The sequence below is a fragment of the Hypomesus nipponensis genome, chromosome 14, assembly GCF_054491055.1.
Source record: "Hypomesus nipponensis isolate SF chromosome 14, ASM5449105v1, whole genome shotgun sequence".
Lineage (NCBI taxonomy): Eukaryota > Metazoa > Chordata > Actinopteri > Osmeriformes > Osmeridae > Hypomesus > Hypomesus nipponensis.
The window spans coordinates 5,694,085-5,711,387 of record NC_140374.1 but is presented as its reverse complement, the minus strand read 5'-3'; the positions used below and the strand labels follow the sequence as shown (position 1 = coordinate 5,711,387).

The following is a 17,303-nucleotide window of genomic DNA, read 5'->3' as shown; positions in this document are numbered from 1 at the left end:
GTGAGGGTCAACTTTGTCCTTTGTTTGCCTCTATTAGGAGTTCTAAGGTAAACATATTCACAAACCTGGTGTTGGAAGCCTGCAACCAGCGTCAACAAACAAAAATGTTTATATATGCGGCAGGCTTATCTGCCATACTTAGCCTAGCCTATGCACCTAGCCTAGCTTAGCTTTGTCTAGATGGTAAGGGTCCTGATGAGATCCAGTGATTAGGTACAAGGTATGATTATTTCAGTACATGTACAAAGTACAAGTTTTGTCTGCACAAACATGTTCTATAAACTAAGGATGCCCTCTGAGAGTGTTTGGCAACACAGACAACTCAATCAGTGCCAGTGCAATGTCAACGTTTGGGGCAGCACGCTGCTTTACTGCCAATTATGTTCCAGCAATCCGTTTCCAGGCCACGGCGAGGTAGGTCTCCATCCTAGGCTTATTTTGTGAAACCATCGTCAAACAAACTCAAGCTGGAGGAAGACGTTAGATAACTCAAACAAGAAATTGGGACAGATTCTCAAATTTTTATTTTATTTGATGATGTTACCTATTGCAGCTTTAAGAAAGGATTAGCCTGCAAGGAAAACAGTGACGACACAACCTCTGGGTTCATGCCAGGCCTATGGATGGCTCCTGGCGACCATATTGTCCTCCATGCTGATTGGACAGTCAGGAGAAGAGACAAAAGGAAGCCACCTAGAAAATGATCGAAGTGAATGTGACGAAGGATGAATAAAATGAAAGAATGAGAAGAGAGGGAGAGGGAAAGTGAGAGAAAGGGATAGTGAGTGAGTGAAAACGCTGCAAAAAAAGAGAGAAACAAATCTACAGGAGAAAGAGAGAACAGAAGACAGAGAAAGGGGTGAATCCTGAAATGGATAATCTGTGAGATTGGAGCTAATCCTGATTTGTTGTGGCAGTAAGACATTCGTGAGGAGCATTCACACATATCCCTCCTCTCCTAAACCCCACACACTGCATGCACAATAATGATGTCCCTCTGCTGACAAAAACTAAGAATTACATCTACAGAACTAAACAATCTGTACTGTACTTAATATGGTTATCTTTCAAAATGCCTGTCCATTATGTCTCACAAACATCATGTTAGTGTCCTTCACAGAAACATCAAAAAATACATCAACTGCCTTTATTCAGGTTTTATTGTGAACTTATAACAACACGTTAGTCCTACAGTAACATCTGTGTATAGGCTCTACAGAACATGCCCTGCATGCATCATTCTACTGTGTCTCTGTGAACACAAATGTACAAAAACAAAAAATCTAAATGGAATAAACAAAACAAAAAACAATTCTTCTGTAAAACCAACATAGAAAAAGTCATTTTTGTATTAGTTTCTATTCAAACAAACAATTTATCAAACAGCACACATGGTACAGAACACAGGCAATACAAAACCCATTAACAGGCATTGTGTAAATTATACATGTGCATAGTGGCTTTGCTGAGGAAAACCCTCATGTAGCTAAAGATCTTTATTGGTCCCATAATTGTACACATCAAGGCAATAGTTCTCTAGGTATGCATAAGATTAAGCTTGACCTGTGTGTATGTATGCTATTATGATTTATACTACAGGCAAATTCACTATATCTGTGTGTGTGTGTGTGTGTGTGTCTGTGTGTGTCTGTCTGTGTGTGTGCACAAGGAAGAAAAAAGCACTTTGGGGTAGAGGGGACTTGGCAATAACAGGAGGCCCATGGAAGGGGCTCTGTTGAAGGAGAGCAACCAAACATTTTTAAAACAAAGTTATAAACATTCAAATAACACACAGACACCAGCTACATTAACAAAACCCCTGATTAACTACTCAGTAATAAAAAAAGGCACAGTCATTGTTTTATTTTCAGCTCTAACACTTTTCTTTTGAAGAAGGGAAACAAAGGGAGAGAATGAATGAGGGGGAGAAGTTGATAAAATGAGAAAAGTACGAAAATAGGCAAGGGGGAGAGGGCGCAGGTCCCACAGATCCCCTCTCCAGCCAGCCCTCTCATAACCCCCCCCAAAAAATATGACCATTAAAAAATAGGAGCGGAGCTCGCCAATCTAGGTCACGAGGCACAATGCCAGCAAAGCCCTCATCCCCTCCTCCTTTGCTCCACTCCCCCTCCCCCTTCCTCCTCCCACCCCCGCACCAAAGAACTTGAAACTCAGGCAAAAGTCAATGCTGGACAGACTACCATTCCCTTCTCTCCCTCTCCCTCCCTTCCTCTCCTCTCTTTACCCATCCCCTCTCCAGCCCCTTCCACCCAGAATGACTAAATGGACAACATCTGTGTAATGCAAACCAGATCCAGCCTCCATTCCACCAGGCACACCGTTAGAGCAGCTATACGTACTGTAGATGCACAGAGACGTCGCTTTTACCACACGTCGTTACAACACTTACATTTTATCCGACTTAAGGGGGCTTAACACACAGTATTAATATAGATGTCCCTCCAGTTGAATACAGCCCTGCCTGTTTTGGCTGTAGAGAGGACCACAGCAGGGGATGGGGGGGGGGCTTTTTGTTATATGAACACAGCTGTGTGTGTGTGTGCGTGTGTGCATGTCAGTCATAGTCATTCCATTGCTGGTTGGACCACACCAACAAGGTTTTATGTTTCTGGGTACAGTAACAGGACTTAGGTCATGTTTGGGTAAAGAACACACAAACTGCAGCTGTGACAAAAACAAAAGATAAAACATATAAAACGTGGGACACAAAAGTGCAAAAGACCAAAATGGTCTGTTTTAAACAGGGTCAAGGTCAGCTAAAGCACCATGGTCAGGGAAAGATTGTGTTTTTTGAGTGTGTACACTGCATATGCCTTTGTCTGGGCATGTAAAAGGATGCGTGTCTTCAATGCAAAAAAAGTGCGCGCGTGTGTGTGTACGTTTGACTGTGTGACTGAGTGTACGAGTATGTGCATTTGACAGTGAGGTCGTGTTTACTGACAACATCCTCAGACCCAGTCCTGTAGAGATCGTTTGCAGTGAACCAGCAGCCTGGGAGTCTCCTTCTTCTGCAGGGAGTTAATGATGGCGTACACCAGGATCAGAATCCCCAGGATCAGAACGAGCGGCACCGTCACCATGATCAGGGTCATGACCTTGGAGTCATTGTCGGCCAACCTCACCACCACGTTCACGTCCTTCTCCTGCTCGTCTTCCTCTTCGTCGTCGTACTCTCTCCCAGCTCCGGAGTCCTTGTCTCCATCTGGGTTGGGAGCCGTTGTAACGGGGGGCTGGTTCACACCAGGCCACTTCCTCTCCTTGTCTGTGCCTGTGCCTGCATCGGTGTGTGTGTCTCTGTCCGTGTGTGTGTCTGTATCGGTGTGTGTGTCGGGGTCAGGGTGTGTGGCACCGTGACAGCCCATGTAGTCCTTGAGGATGGAGCGCGGGTAGCCTGGGTCTGCCTTCATCTTCTTGTTGTCAAAGCGCCAGTAGAACGAGTCTTTGTAGAAGTAGGTGTAGGCTGAGAAGTGACAGGGAGAGGATTACTGTTAGTGTCTGGGTCATGGTTAAAGCTAGGGTATGGTTCAGGGTTATAATCAGAATTGGTGTTTATTTGCCATGACAGTTTGCACAGCAAGGAATTTACTTTTGGCGGGAGAACCTACCTAGGTAGCCATTTTCGGGCTTGGGTTAGGATTTAAGTCAAGGTTAAAGTGGGGTTAGGATTATGGTCAGGGTTAAGGTGGGGTTAGTTTATGAATCTATGTGGCATGGCATTTGTTAGCTCCAGGTTCACTCTCCTTCTGGAGGGTTCCAGTGCTTTTCTCTGTGCTTTGCTTGAATAGCTCATAATATCTACATTGTAGAGTTTGAACAATGGGTGAAACTTCCAAATATGACCTTTACCAAAGACCTGGAGACGCCTCCGTCTCGTATGTGCAGTATCAGCAGAGTTGGGGAGCTTGGCAGAGGGGGGCCACAGTAGGGGACAGGCCAACACCGGTGGATTTCTGCCAGGAATGTAATTTCCGGGAGGAACTGGTGCTTCTCCAAACCAGAGATTTTGTTCTTCCCATCTCTCCTTCCACTCCCCTCCTCTTTTCTCATCTCCTCTCCCCTTTCATCCTCGCACCACCTCTCATCCCCTCTCCTTTTCTCTCCACTCCTCTACTCTACTAACCCCTCCTCTCCTTCTCTCTCCTTTCCTATCCTCTATAGTCCTCTCCTCTCCCCCTCCGTCCTCTTTCAGCTTTACCAGCTTCTACAAGCCTTTATTTTCAGCTCAGTATGTGTCCATGTGTTCAGAATCGAAACAATTTTTTGTTGCCATTTTTGTTCTATTATTGTTCAGATTGAACACATCCCTTTCCACCTTATTTCGCTAAGCGTTGTGCTGTGTTGATATCCCATGGGAAACACGATTGGATGCTTTGACCATTTCATCCTAGTGAGTTGTAGTACTAATGAGTAAGTAGTAAGTAGCTAGGTTCCAGAGTAGCTTTTACACAATCGAGTTTAACAAGAACAAATATAGTTCCAATATATATGTTTCCTTCTAGGGGACAGCATGAGGTAGTTTACACTCAACAAAGAATACTACAGTGTTCATCTTGTGGCCTTAAAGGGTGTACCATGACAATTATAACTCATTATTCCTTTCAAGTCTCTTCACTCTACCATGCTATCCTCCTGGGGGGAAGCCTTATGCTATTTATAGAAATACCATAAGGCCACGAGATGACCTATGACGCAGGCGTGACAGGTGCAGAGTCATACAAAAACATCCATCCTATCACTAAGGGAGGTAAACAAGTGCCCGAGACCGGTGGCAAGGTATCAGGAGGATAGGAGCGGTCTGTTGGGGGAGAAGGGGATTGGAGGGAGCGGGAGGGTAATTCTTTTGATCCTAGTAGCCAATAAAAACACAGGGTCAAACTTACCGCCATCTTCACTGAGGAAGGCTCCCCGTGGAGAGGGCGGGACATTGCCCCAGTGGCTGATTGGTTTAGGGTAGCCTGACTCGATTGCACGCAACTCCTCAACGTAGCTCCAATACCTGGAGACAGACGAGGAGAAGGCAGATAGGGTTGAATATATCATAGACTGATAATACATTTAACATTTACACAATATTTTATTAATTTAGCAGACACCTTTATCCAAAGTGACATACAAATAGTGCATAGTACTGATAAGGGAGGGTATATGTTTGCCTTTGCGTATGTACCTGTCTCCTCTGAAGAAATAGGTGTAGCCTGTGGGCTCCCACCAGATGGCTGTGTCGATGCTGTGGCCCGGGACCCCCCTACCATACTCCTCCAGGGGCTGAGGGTAACCTGGCAACACATCTGCCTCGCGGAACACCCAGTACTTATCTCCTATGAGGGAGCAGGAGAGGAGAGCAGAGCAGGGGAGAGGAAGGGAGAAGAGGGGAATGGAGAGAAGAGCAGAGGAGGTGAGAGGAGAGGAGAGGGGGATTTTAAAACCCTTACTTCCAAGTTTCCATATGTGTGTGACGCCAATGACTCCATTCCTGTCTGACACATTTGGATTAACTCTGACACTGACCCAGTCCACTTTCCACCTACACAGCCAAAGCACACTGTTGGTAGTCTTTCACCCAGACAGTAGACAGAGCTTAATCATAGGTAAGAACTACACCATGTTTGGGTCTGAGTTAGGGTTAGGTATTTACCTTAAAATACTTAAGATGCAGTTAATTTACCACACGTGACACATGGAGTGGACAAATAGGATTATACTTGATTGAGGATTATTCAACTGAAGTGAGCTAGGTAATCCCCAAACAATTTAAGAGCAACAGCAAGTAAATAAAGCAGTTTTTTCCCTGGGTTGTAAGCATGCATCTGTTTCCTGACTCTGAGAATCGTCTTGCACCCTTTGTTGTTGTTATTTCATGCTTTTCATCTCTTACTTTCTTTCCTTTGTCCTCAGTTTCCTCAACTCAAAGTGAAACTCTAACAGTCAGCATCTGGAAAACAGGCTGATGCAATACTTCATTCCTGCATCTTGCCTGCAGAGTTGCAGACCTTACAGCTGCAGTCAGCCAGCAAGCCAAAGCCTCTGGAGCCTCATTCATCCCAAAAACACACACACACACACACACACACACACATCCCACCCCTCTAATATTCCCTGTGTTTCAGAGTGTTTGAGCAGTGACATAATTTGGCTGGAGGATTAAGGAGACTATTAAAGAGACAGAGGGCATATTCAGATGAATGATAGCACAGTGTAGACAATCTGATGTTATTAATTATATCACTTGGCTGCGATGTCACTGGTACAGCCTATACACATTGCAAAACACAAGAAATCAACTCACAGATGTCTGAAATACTTGGTGTGCTTGAATGAATCTATCTTGTTTGTGTTGTGTGCACTTTGTGTGTGCATCCTGTCTGTCCCCAAAGCCGTTAAAGTACAGACCTTTGAAGAAGACAAACTTTCCATCATGGCGTTCGTATGCTGCATCGATGTCCTGGGGCAGTCCGACCCAGAACACAGAGATGGGCATGGGGTAGTTGTCCAGAACCCGGTTCCTCCTGACCCGCCAGAACCAACGACCCTGTTGGCATATCAAGGGCAGTAGTAGTTGCAGTAGAAAACTGTTAGCATGACAACATACTAAACTACTACTATTCTTGGTTCTACTAATCTTACTATTATTCCTACTAATACAACTAATATTAGTTTTCCCATTGCAATTAATACTACTATTACTATCAATTCTGCTGATACTACTAATCCGGCTATAAATACTGAAGAATTCTACAGCTACTGCTAGGACAAAAAATTACTACTATTACTAAAACTACTATTATTACTATTACTTCCACTAGGACTACCACTGTTGAGAACACATGGGTAGAACAAATGTACTCTCTCAGCTAGGGAGGAATTTATTTTATGCTGTTTTCAAACAGTGTTAAACTGTCATAGCTATATTAGTGTCCAGGGATTGGGACTCGACAGACAGGACTCGACAGACTGGTCTGACCAGGATTGAATCCATTGCTACCTTGCATCTGTCTCTGCCTCTGTCTCTGTTTCGTCTCTGTAATGTCTTTCTGTCTCTGTCTCTGCCTCTGTCTCTGCCTCTGTCTCTGCACTGTTTTGTCTCTGTACCGCCTTTCTGTCTCTGCCTCTGTCTCTTCCTCTGTCTCTGCCTCTGTCTCTGTCTCTGCCTCTGCCTCCGCACTGTTTCTGCCTCTGTCTTTCTTACCTTAAAGACGAACATCTCCCCTCTCAGCATGGTGACCGTGTCAAAGTCCCCGTCACATATATCAGGGACCTGATCAGGTTGCTTGGGTGGCCTGGGGGGTGGAGGGGGGAACTCCACCCGAACGTAGGGAGTGATGGGCTCAGGCTGGGGGGCCGTGGTGCTGGGCAGGGGGCGGTCTTGAGGGGTGTGGGAGGGGCTAGGCTCTGGTTGAGGCGAAGGGTCCGGGGCGTTGGTGGGGCCTGGCTGGTCATTGGGGATGTCAGAGGTGGTGGGGTCCTGCGGAGCGGTGTCAGGATGGTTGGTAGGGGGTTTGTCGTCAGTGGAGTCAGGAGTGGTGGTGGGAGGAGCATCAGTTGGTGTATTGTCAGGAGGGCCTGTGGAATCCCATATGGTGACCTTTAGAATGATGCATGTTAGACAATGAACCTCACACATGGCTACTTCCTCTTGCCCTAACTTTCTTTCCTTTTCCTGCTCCCACCCTTTCTTCTCCCTCTATTATTTATTTATCTCTCTGTCTCTCTATCACACACACACATGCACACACACAAGGAGAGTTACGAGTCTAATTTTCCACTCTGTGCTGTGGCAGTAGGCCCATGGGGGTGGAGTGAGCAGTTGGGAAGGAAGCCCTGCTGGTTGCTAGGAGAGGAAAAACAGACGTTGCACTCTGAGACTCTCACACAGGCTCAGCTCATACCATAGCAACACATACCAACGCTCACATACTATAATACTAAGGGCCATAAAGACAATGCAATCATCACATTGTTTGAACATCCGTTTTCCGAGGGCCACCCTGGGCCAAATTCGAAATAATTTTCTGCGACCACTCAGACAGACTCAGAGTCTTCAGTTACAGTTGAGTCCAGATGTTTAGATTGTGTGTCTATGGATATACTGTTTTTCTTTACTATATAACTCAATTTGATCAACATCAAACACGTGCAGACGTTTTTTTTTACAAATTCTCCAAATTATTTTTTGTGTTTTTGACCACTGAAAAGACAAGTCCTGTGTTATCATGATTAAATGCTAACTATGCTTGACTCTCTAGACTGGTTTATCATTAGTGTTTCTGCACATAATTACACAGACACCCACAGCAAGTATGACACACAAACAATGGCTTCTATGTCAACTCACAATAGTGTCTATTCACTCAGCAGAAGACTGTGAAGACTGTAGCAGTGCATTACAAGGGTTGCGTGTGTGTATATGCCTGTGTTTGCACTTGCGTGTGTGTCTGTGTATGCCTATGTGTGTTTGTATGTGTGTGCATGCATTTATGTGTGTTTGTGCGTGTGCATGCATGCGTGTGTGTGCTGGAGTGTTTAAAGGCAGACTTGGCTCCTCCTCACCATATATATCCTGAATGCCGTCCACGTCATCCTGTGGCAGAGAGAAGTTGCGAGTGTCCATGTACTGGTAGAAGGGAGCCATGATGGCCGAGGGGCTGTCAGAGTGCTCCAGGCCCAGAGCATGGCCCAGCTCATGCACCGCCACCAGGAATAGGTCTATACCTGGGGAGGGAGGGAGGGAGGGAGGGAGGGAGGGAGGGAGGGAGGGAGGGAGGGAGGGAGGGAGGGAGGGAGGGAGGGAGGGAGGGAGGGAGGGAGGGAGGGAGGGAGGGAGGGAGGGAGGGAGGGAGGGAGGGAGGGAGGGAGGGAGGGAGGGAGGGAGGGAGGGAGGGAGGGAGGGAGGGAGGGAGGGAGGGAGGGAGGGAGGGAGGGAGTAGGAAAGTTGACAGGGAGGGAGTAAACAAGAGTGGGAGAACAAGATGATTGGATGAGGGGAGGTAGAGAATGAAGGGAGTGAGAAAGGAAAAGCGGGAGGGAGGAGGGAAGAGAAAACATAAACGGGATGGGGACAAATCAAGGGAAAAACAGGATGTGAGGACAGAGATACAGAAAAACAGAAAAGAGGCAGCAAAACAAGAAACCAACCCACCAAGCCAAGAGAGAGTTAACTGAACTACACTTCCCTGTTGGTTAACTAATGCACTAACCAACCTGCCGGGTCATGGTTATCCAGTGTCCATGGTTCGTCTGCGTCGAAGTGTGTGTCTCCACCTATCCCGGGGCCCGGGTAGAAGGCATGAGCCAATGAACCCCCTTCGCCGTCGAACAGTGACATGTCTCCATGGTAACCATTTGCAAAGAGTAGCTGTATGTCAAAGTACTCCTGGCTGCTGTTGATGAAGCCCTGGGAGGGAAGCCCCTGGGAGGGAAGCTCCTGGGAGTGAATCTCCTGGAAGGTCAGGGGAGAGGCTGCTCCCCACACCTGGAAGGCCTGGCGGATCGCCTCCTTGGTCCGCTCCTCTCCCAGCCTGGGGGTGTGGTTCTTTATACTTGGGGAAAGATGAAAAGACAGGTAGGGGTGACCTCAAGCACACACACAAACACACACACACACACACACACAAACACAAAAATAGACAAACAGAAAGAAACCCACACAGACCCTACTGGTACCTGTAGGTGAGGTGGTTCTTATCCCATCTCTGTCCTGTCAGGGCATAGCGCCTCCTCCTGGCCCCCGCCTCACTCTGCTGCTCCGAGGGCCTGTCAGGAACACCACAGCGAGGCTTCTTCATGGCCCTGAGGGGAGGGAAACAGCACTTAACACAGGGATGGGAGAGTAAAGGACCTATGAGAGATATTATAAAAGGAAACAGACACAGAAAAAAAAGAAAAAAAAGAAAGAAGAAAGAAAGGGTTTTACAGCAGAGATTTATTCAGAGTCTATCTGACTGCCGAGCCAAACAAACAAACCACTAACACTCAGACTGAGTTTGATACAAATGTTGGAAAAATGCTTTGATTGTGCTTGATAGAACACAGACAGATACATTTTGGACCAGAATGAACCCTTCAAGGTTCATCTTTCACTTATGTACCTGACAGACATATAGTACATGCTGAACATTTTTACTGTATACAAACATACAGACAGGCAGACTGACAGACAAGCAGTCAGACGTTAAGATAGATATATTGTATGTATATATTTATATATACATATATTGACGTCTCTGAAAAATGGACAGCCGGCATTGCGGGACTACACACTCTAGCAACTACGCTGATGTCACTTCTCTGATTCTGGTATTATGTCTAAAAGTACACTTACGGCAGCTTTGGTTGGTTCAGTATAAACAGGAAAAGCTGATGTAATGCTGGATCTTCTTTATGGTAACATTGCAGGATCTCTATGTAAAAGGGGCTCCAGATAGACAGACAGGCAGACCTACAGCCAGACAGGCAGGTAGGCAGACAAGACTGGAAAACAGACAGACTGGACAGAGACACAGACAGAGCACACTACTACTCACATCAACGTGGCAGGGTTCATCTCCCCAGTAATCTCCAGCCCATAGAAACGCTGCATGTCTCCAATGGCCTTGGACAGGATCTGCGACGACTGCATGGTGGACATCTGTCTGCTGGCTTGGGACAGGTAGCCAAACCTCCGCAACCATGACTGGAAAGAGAGAGCGGAAAGAGAGGAGAGAAGGGTGAGGGGTGAGGGGTGAGGGGGGTGAGAGTGTATGAGGGAGAGATGTGTGTACATGTATATGTGTAAAGGAGAGAGGTAGAGAGACAGAGAGTGAGAAATTACAACAAATGTATGTCCGATTAAATGTACAGAAACTTCGAAAGAGCCCAAAAGGGAAAAAGGATATAAGGAGAAAAATAAAATCGGAAAGGGAGGTGAATAGGACATGGAGTTTAAAGGACAGATGGCTTCCATTAGCATGATGGCATTCCTAGCTCAGAATCGCACCTCCTCTTTATTGGCAAGCTAGATAACCACAGAAGGACCAGAGAATAGGACCCTCTCTCACACACACACAGGCGTCTAAGGGTCTAACTGTATGGTTCTTGGAGAACGTTAACAGCTGACTCAAGACAGAGAAGCCGGTAAATATTTATGACTTTGAGAATATTACACAACACCAATAACGATAAATGTTTTCTACACCGAGTTTAGTGGGCACAGACAAGTTTCCCTAGATAAAGACTGAACGGGGGGGGGGGCGAAAACATCATGGGACCACTGAGCACAGCTGGAAGGCTCATACTTTCACACTGCACGCATGGACACAAGCATAGACATGCATGTGTAAAACCGGTACAACAGTTGGGTAGGACAAAACGATGATGATTAAGTGTATATCCCTGTCGGACAAGAATCGTGCAGATAAACTATGTGGGCTACAGGCAAATGTGTGGTTTTCCATGAAAGAACAAATTCACTATACTTATCAATTGCTTAGATCTTATATGGCCACCCTATTTGCCCAACGGAGGAAAGGATATTCACTGCATATACCATACTTACTATTACATATAATTACATTGCCACAACATAAATAGCTTACAATCCTGGGGATGACAGTAGTCAAGCAGTCAGAGCCATCCTCTGCACTGTATCTTGCACGGTATCATTTCCACAAAAACTACGACTACATATCTAAACAACATACCTCAGCGTTGAGAGGGTCTTCCTCCTCCTCATGGGCCAAAAGCCTGTTGCACAGGAGCAGGACGAAAAAGGCCATAATTAGTGTCCGAAGCCCCAGAGTAGAGCAGCATCTCCTGAGAGATGCCATTTTTGAGCGCTTCTTGCTCGCCACGAAACAGTTGCAGGTCGATGTAGCTTAACAGAAGATTTGGATAGCCTACGGATAGAAGCCCTACGCGATATTATCTTACGTATGAAACTCACTCGCTGTTGGTTGAATGCTAAATTCATATATTTTTTAGACTACACTCCGCTTCAACCCCTGTCCATTTTCAGGATGTCAGCGCATCTAATCCGTTATAAATTAACTTGTAAAAGTACAACATAAACTCAGCATTGTCCAATTGCAAATTCCCCCCCGCTGCGGTGGTCGTGGATTGTTCCGTAGTATTTTGAAGCGGGTTTCAGTTCAGAACCATTTCTTAATGTCCCAATGGTTCACTCGGCAGGGTAATTTCGTTTGTTTTAGGCTCGTGGACTCTGCTGTCGGAGTTGTGCTCCCTCCTCTCTCCCTCACACAAAGACTACCCAGCTTTGGAACATAAACGAGGTAGGGAGGGATGTAGTTGCAACGGAGGAGGTATTGTTACGGATGGGTAAAATACAAAAGCTAAACTCTAACAAACCACATTAAAGTAAAATACAGAGGGAACACCTAAACACTCATTTAGACTACCCACTACATCATAATAAGTATATCCATTAGATCTCAATCTCTCGAGTCACGTCTCTAAACAACCTGCATTTCCAGTTTTTCAGTCTGAACAGTATTGCAGGCTATTTGCGCCGAATCCGTGCTTAATTGAAACAGGGAGGGTAGCATGCAGCAGAACAGTGATTTCTTTACTGGACAATGGACTTCCTGTGGAAAAAAAACCCATGTATACAAGACTATCCACATGGACCACGTTGCCATCTGTTGACTGTTGAGAAGCATTACTGTTCCAAGTTCAAAACAAATGACTGTTCCACTTTTGACTTTAAGCATCTTGTGACCCCCAATAGTGGTTTACTTTATTAACACAGCTCAAAACAATTACATTTAAATGAACCATAATCACCACTCAGACAAAATACAATCAATCAAACAATGTTTTATTCAATTCAGGTCGTTGTGGTGTGACTGTGCCAGTCTGCGGTTGCCTGCCCTGGCAATGGTGATGATGATGATGAGGAAGATGCCGAGGATCCAAATCCCAGCCATTGGCAGCACAGTAGTCATCAACAAGTCTGAACCACAGGAGCCATTTCAAGTTAATAATCCTGAAACTGTATTCATTTAGCAGACACTTTTCTCCAAAGCAACGCACAGTAGAGAGGATTTTAACCTGCCACATCTTGATCTGCAGTCAAATTGCTCACCAGATTTAAAATGCTCAGGCATCTTGAGTTTAATCGGCCCATATGACAGTAGACCTTGACTGGGGTCTCCCAGCACTGCCTCCCTCTTGGTGATAGTTTTGCACTCCTGTAAACAAGGAGTTTGCGGGGATTCATGTGAAGTGTGTGCATTTGGGGTGGGAAGGAAAAGTGTCACCAGTAAATCGTTTTTCCATTATCATCAAGTCGCCCTTTTAAAATTAGCTTAAACTCGTGACATTTTGACCTCTTTCAATGCTACCAAGACCAAAAGGTGAACCAAGCTCACAGGGATGCAGGGCTTTTCGTCGTCAGGGGAACATAAGTGCACGATGCAGTGGAGGAAGAGGTCGTGAGGTTCGACTGTGAAGCGGAACATGTCAAAGCTGTATCGGATGGTAGAGTTTTGTCCGTTGCTGCCAGTCTGCTCAGGGATCATACTCAAGAAGGTTGCCGTCTCGTCTTTAATACACCTGAGAGGGACAGAGGGAGGGCAACAGAGCAAGTGAGAGCGAGGTTAAACAGACAGTGAGACTGAACACAAGACAGTCACAGCAAAGTCAAACAATCCAATTTAGAGACCTCAAACTACTAAATCACGAACATCAAAATACATTTTCAAAAGCAAAGAAGTACTTAAATATTTCAACTTGTGTATTGTCGAGGTCGTTAATGTATTATATTGCACACTGTATGGGGGATGGGGGGCATTGAACTAGCAAAATCTTGTATCTGCAGTTAAATGCATTGAGCTATACTAATAATCATAGATTGTATTTGTAATGCACTTTACATTTGAAGCTAATTTAAAAGTGCTAAATGTACCCATCCCCATACTCACAGTGTGTCACTAACACACAAATACCTGTACATATTATAAAGCTTGTGGTGAAACCTATTCACTTCATAGGGTCTGGTTTGTCTAGTCGCATCTTGACATTATGTACAATCATGTTCATTTAGCAGATACTCTTATCCAAGGCCACAGAGGCGCAGATTTGAACTTGCAAACCTCTAGATCTTTACCACTGAGCTATACCCATCTTCATATAGATATGACCCAGAGTTTCCCCACTGACCCATTGTCTAGAAGGGTATGAACAGATCCGGTGCTGTTGGGCTCCAGGTCCTGGGTGACCCAGCACTCATTCAACCGCAGAAGGAAGATGTCTTCTGGATCGGTCACTTTCACCTGGTTGAGATGAATAAAAACACTTTCCATAGACAATGTGTAGAGGACTTAATACACACATCACATCTTGGACTGTTAAAGTACACACCTGGAAGACATTTAGACTGATTTGTAGATCAAGGATGAGGATTTGACCAATTGTTTGTAAAAAGATATGTAATCTGAAAATCATGGTCCTCAGATGACAGATTAGCAAACAATGACATTAATGAAGTCAACATGTGTGCTGGTTAATTGGCTTGCATTCGAGTGAGCAGGCCCCGGCTAGCCATGTCTGGTTGTTCTTTCAGCCTCACCTCCACGTACACCTTGTCTCTGAGGTGCACCATGGGAGTGGTTTGAAAGGGATCTGTGTATGTGTGGTCCGTGTATACAAGCATCTCCACTTTAGCCTCCTGTTCCTTAATGTGCACCAACGTTTCCCTGGTGGGATCCACAGGAAGGCAAACAGGACGACCGGGGTGCCAGCAGTTAGATATACACACCCAGACAGACAGGCACATGGAGATATGCAGTCAAACGAGGGAAGACAACCAATATTAGCAAAATGCAGAGCCAGACACCAGAGCAAGTATGGAAAGCTGTGAGGCATTTCCACATCAATTTCCAGGAGAGTGTGGAGGTCAGTGTTTGTGTTCAAGGTGAATGTGATATTCCACCATAATCCTTACCTGGAATAGGGGCTGACTGGGTGTGCGAGGCTGACAACGTGCCTGAAAGGGTAGATGCAGGTGTACACTATATTGATGAAGGGCTCTCGAATAATGTTTCCAAGGACTTGAGGGGAGGACATGAGGGTCAAGGAGTACGATATGTGAGTGGTGTTTTTCTGTGGGGTGGGAAAGGGGGGAAACAATATCATATTAGGAACCTGGGAGTGTAGTCACCCACAGCAGATACTCATGGACAACCGGTTTTAAATAAACAATTTAAGGTGAAACCATTCCTACACAGCTGTCACCACATCCAGTTATGTAGCTCACAGAAAAGATAGGCTGTATGGGCCAAGTCTGGGAGAGAAATACCTCTAGTGGGTTTCCACCACAGGACAAGTACTGGTCCTCAGTTGTCCGGACAACGTAATAGGGAACTCCCAACACAATCGTTCTTTGAGCTGCACAAGACGCGTTGGGCAGGTGAAGGGATTCCAGAGGGACTTTATAGTATTGAAAGAATTCTTCTATCACCAAGACAGTGATGAAGTCTTTGCCACACACAACTTTAATGTCTACATCTGCAAAGATGATGAACAAACTGTCATTCATAAATTCTAGACCAAGTAGATATGGTTGCCATGTTTTCTAAACAAATAACATAGCCTTACTTTTGTCACACAAGTCACCATAATAACCCGTCTTGCATTTGCAGATTTGTTTGTTTTGGGACATCAAACACCTAGTTTCATTGGTGCACTGAGTCACATTACATATTCCTGGAAAGATATTTTAAAGGGATCAAACATCATTGCGGAAAATCTCAATCTAATGGTTGGTCAACTCATAATTTGACGTCTTTAACACCCGGTACGGCCCCTGCCACGTTCTTTTCTTCTCTTACCGATGACTTCATCCCAGGCGCAGCAAAATAACAGGATGGTCAAAACCACCTGTAACACATCACCAGAAGTAGGCCTAACTTTGAGTAAATGTTAGTCGTTTGGTTGGCTAGCGTTTACAATTTGTGTGTTATACTGTAACATGTGCTTTCCATCATTCAATAACTAGACGGAATAGGTCTATGTAAAATGACTGCTTTTGGCCTACTTTGCGAAGTTTAACACGGGGCCTACAAAGTACGCACCTGCATGTTGCCATTTTCATCCATTGTTAAGTCAATATTGGACTTTAGTCGTTAGTGTCATATAGATTACGGTTTTGCAGTCAAATAGATGGTCTCTGTTAATTACAGGACAACGGGGTGCACGTGCAAGCCAAATGAACACCTGTTCGAATTACCATCAGCGAATCCTTCACATGGTCACTTAATGTAGCCTAACTCTATGTAACCTACATATCACAACGATTGGTTGTTCAGAAACTTGTAGTTAATCAATGAGAGCGAGTAGATGTGCCAAAGTAATATTATGGTTGGAGATGTGCAACTCAACTGTTGTGTAACTACATTTTGAGTTGTATATATACAACTCAATTTATATAGGTATACCTATCTCAAGGCTCTAAAGTTTTATTTAAAAAAATTGGCGTGAGATTACCATACCTCTCAACGTTTGGGTTAAAACATGGAAAACTCCAGCCAACAGGGGCGTGCTGGTGATGTTTTTTGATTGGCATTTAACTGTATAACTAGAGACAACTATCATCTCACTAGCAAGTGCGTGAGAAATAGTTGAAATGCGTGAGACTTGAGTGCCCTGAATCTTATAAAACAAGTATGTGAAACACATGCAATGTATACGTTTTTTAGTTGTATGTATGTGTAACGGTAACACATGCCATGCTCTATACATACATGTATGTGATTTTTTTTTCCAGTTGGGCCTACATAGGCATTCTTAGGCCCAACTGAAAAAAAGTAGGCCTATAAACATTTCAAACACGTAAACACATGTATTTGTTTACGTTTTCAGTTTCACATACACCTAACGTTATATCTTTTGTAATCTTATACAACAGATTTAGTTATGAATGTACTAATGTTCACCAATGTATACAAGCATTTGCAGATGCATGTGTATGAGACTGTAGTAATGTGTTTGTTTCTCGTGTGTGAGTGATTCAGAGGTGTTTGTTTAAGTGTTCACATTATGAGTGTGCATGGAGTATACACGTATGCATGAAAAATACACTTATAGTTTGAGTGAACGTTTTTAGTTAATCAAGTCAGGGCATCTCATATACAGGAGAGTGGTTCGAAGTATAGTACAGTGACTTTTGTCTTTAATAGTTAGCTAGTTAGTTGTATTCAAAGTAAATTTGCACTTTTCTTTCAGATTCCACCAAAATCACTAGAACATACTTATACATTTGCCCTTGAGTGTGTGTGATCAGATGGTTTTAA

The 17,303-nt window shown here is 44.6% G+C and overlaps 2 protein-coding genes across 2 annotated transcripts; both read right to left on the bottom strand.

Moving 5' to 3' along the window:
- Positions 1-1,133: 1,133 nt before the first annotated feature.
- mmp15a (matrix metallopeptidase 15a) lies at positions 1,134-12,556 on the bottom strand. Its single transcript, XM_084671827.1, has 10 exons — positions 11,697-12,556; positions 10,542-10,690; positions 9,682-9,807; positions 9,220-9,557; positions 8,569-8,730; positions 7,208-7,581; positions 6,412-6,550; positions 5,189-5,339; positions 4,902-5,017; positions 1,134-3,481 (listed from the first exon to the last, which is right to left on the bottom strand). Exons 1-10 carry the CDS (start codon positions 11,820-11,822, stop codon positions 2,970-2,972), a joined length of 2,193 nt encoding a protein of 730 aa, XP_084527953.1. The 5' UTR covers positions 11,823-12,556; the 3' UTR covers positions 1,134-2,969.
- A 252-nt stretch (positions 12,557-12,808) lies between these two features.
- Positions 12,809-16,193, bottom strand: zpd (zona pellucida glycoprotein d). Its single transcript, XM_084671828.1, has 10 exons — positions 16,086-16,193; positions 15,843-15,891; positions 15,610-15,717; positions 15,311-15,519; positions 14,957-15,114; positions 14,582-14,708; positions 14,173-14,285; positions 13,383-13,566; positions 13,097-13,202; positions 12,809-12,964 (listed from the first exon to the last, which is right to left on the bottom strand). The coding sequence occupies exons 1-10, from the start codon at positions 16,107-16,109 to the stop codon at positions 12,834-12,836; spliced, it is 1,209 nt and encodes a 402-aa protein (XP_084527954.1). The 5' UTR covers positions 16,110-16,193; the 3' UTR covers positions 12,809-12,833.
- Positions 16,194-17,303: the final 1,110 nt, after the last annotated feature.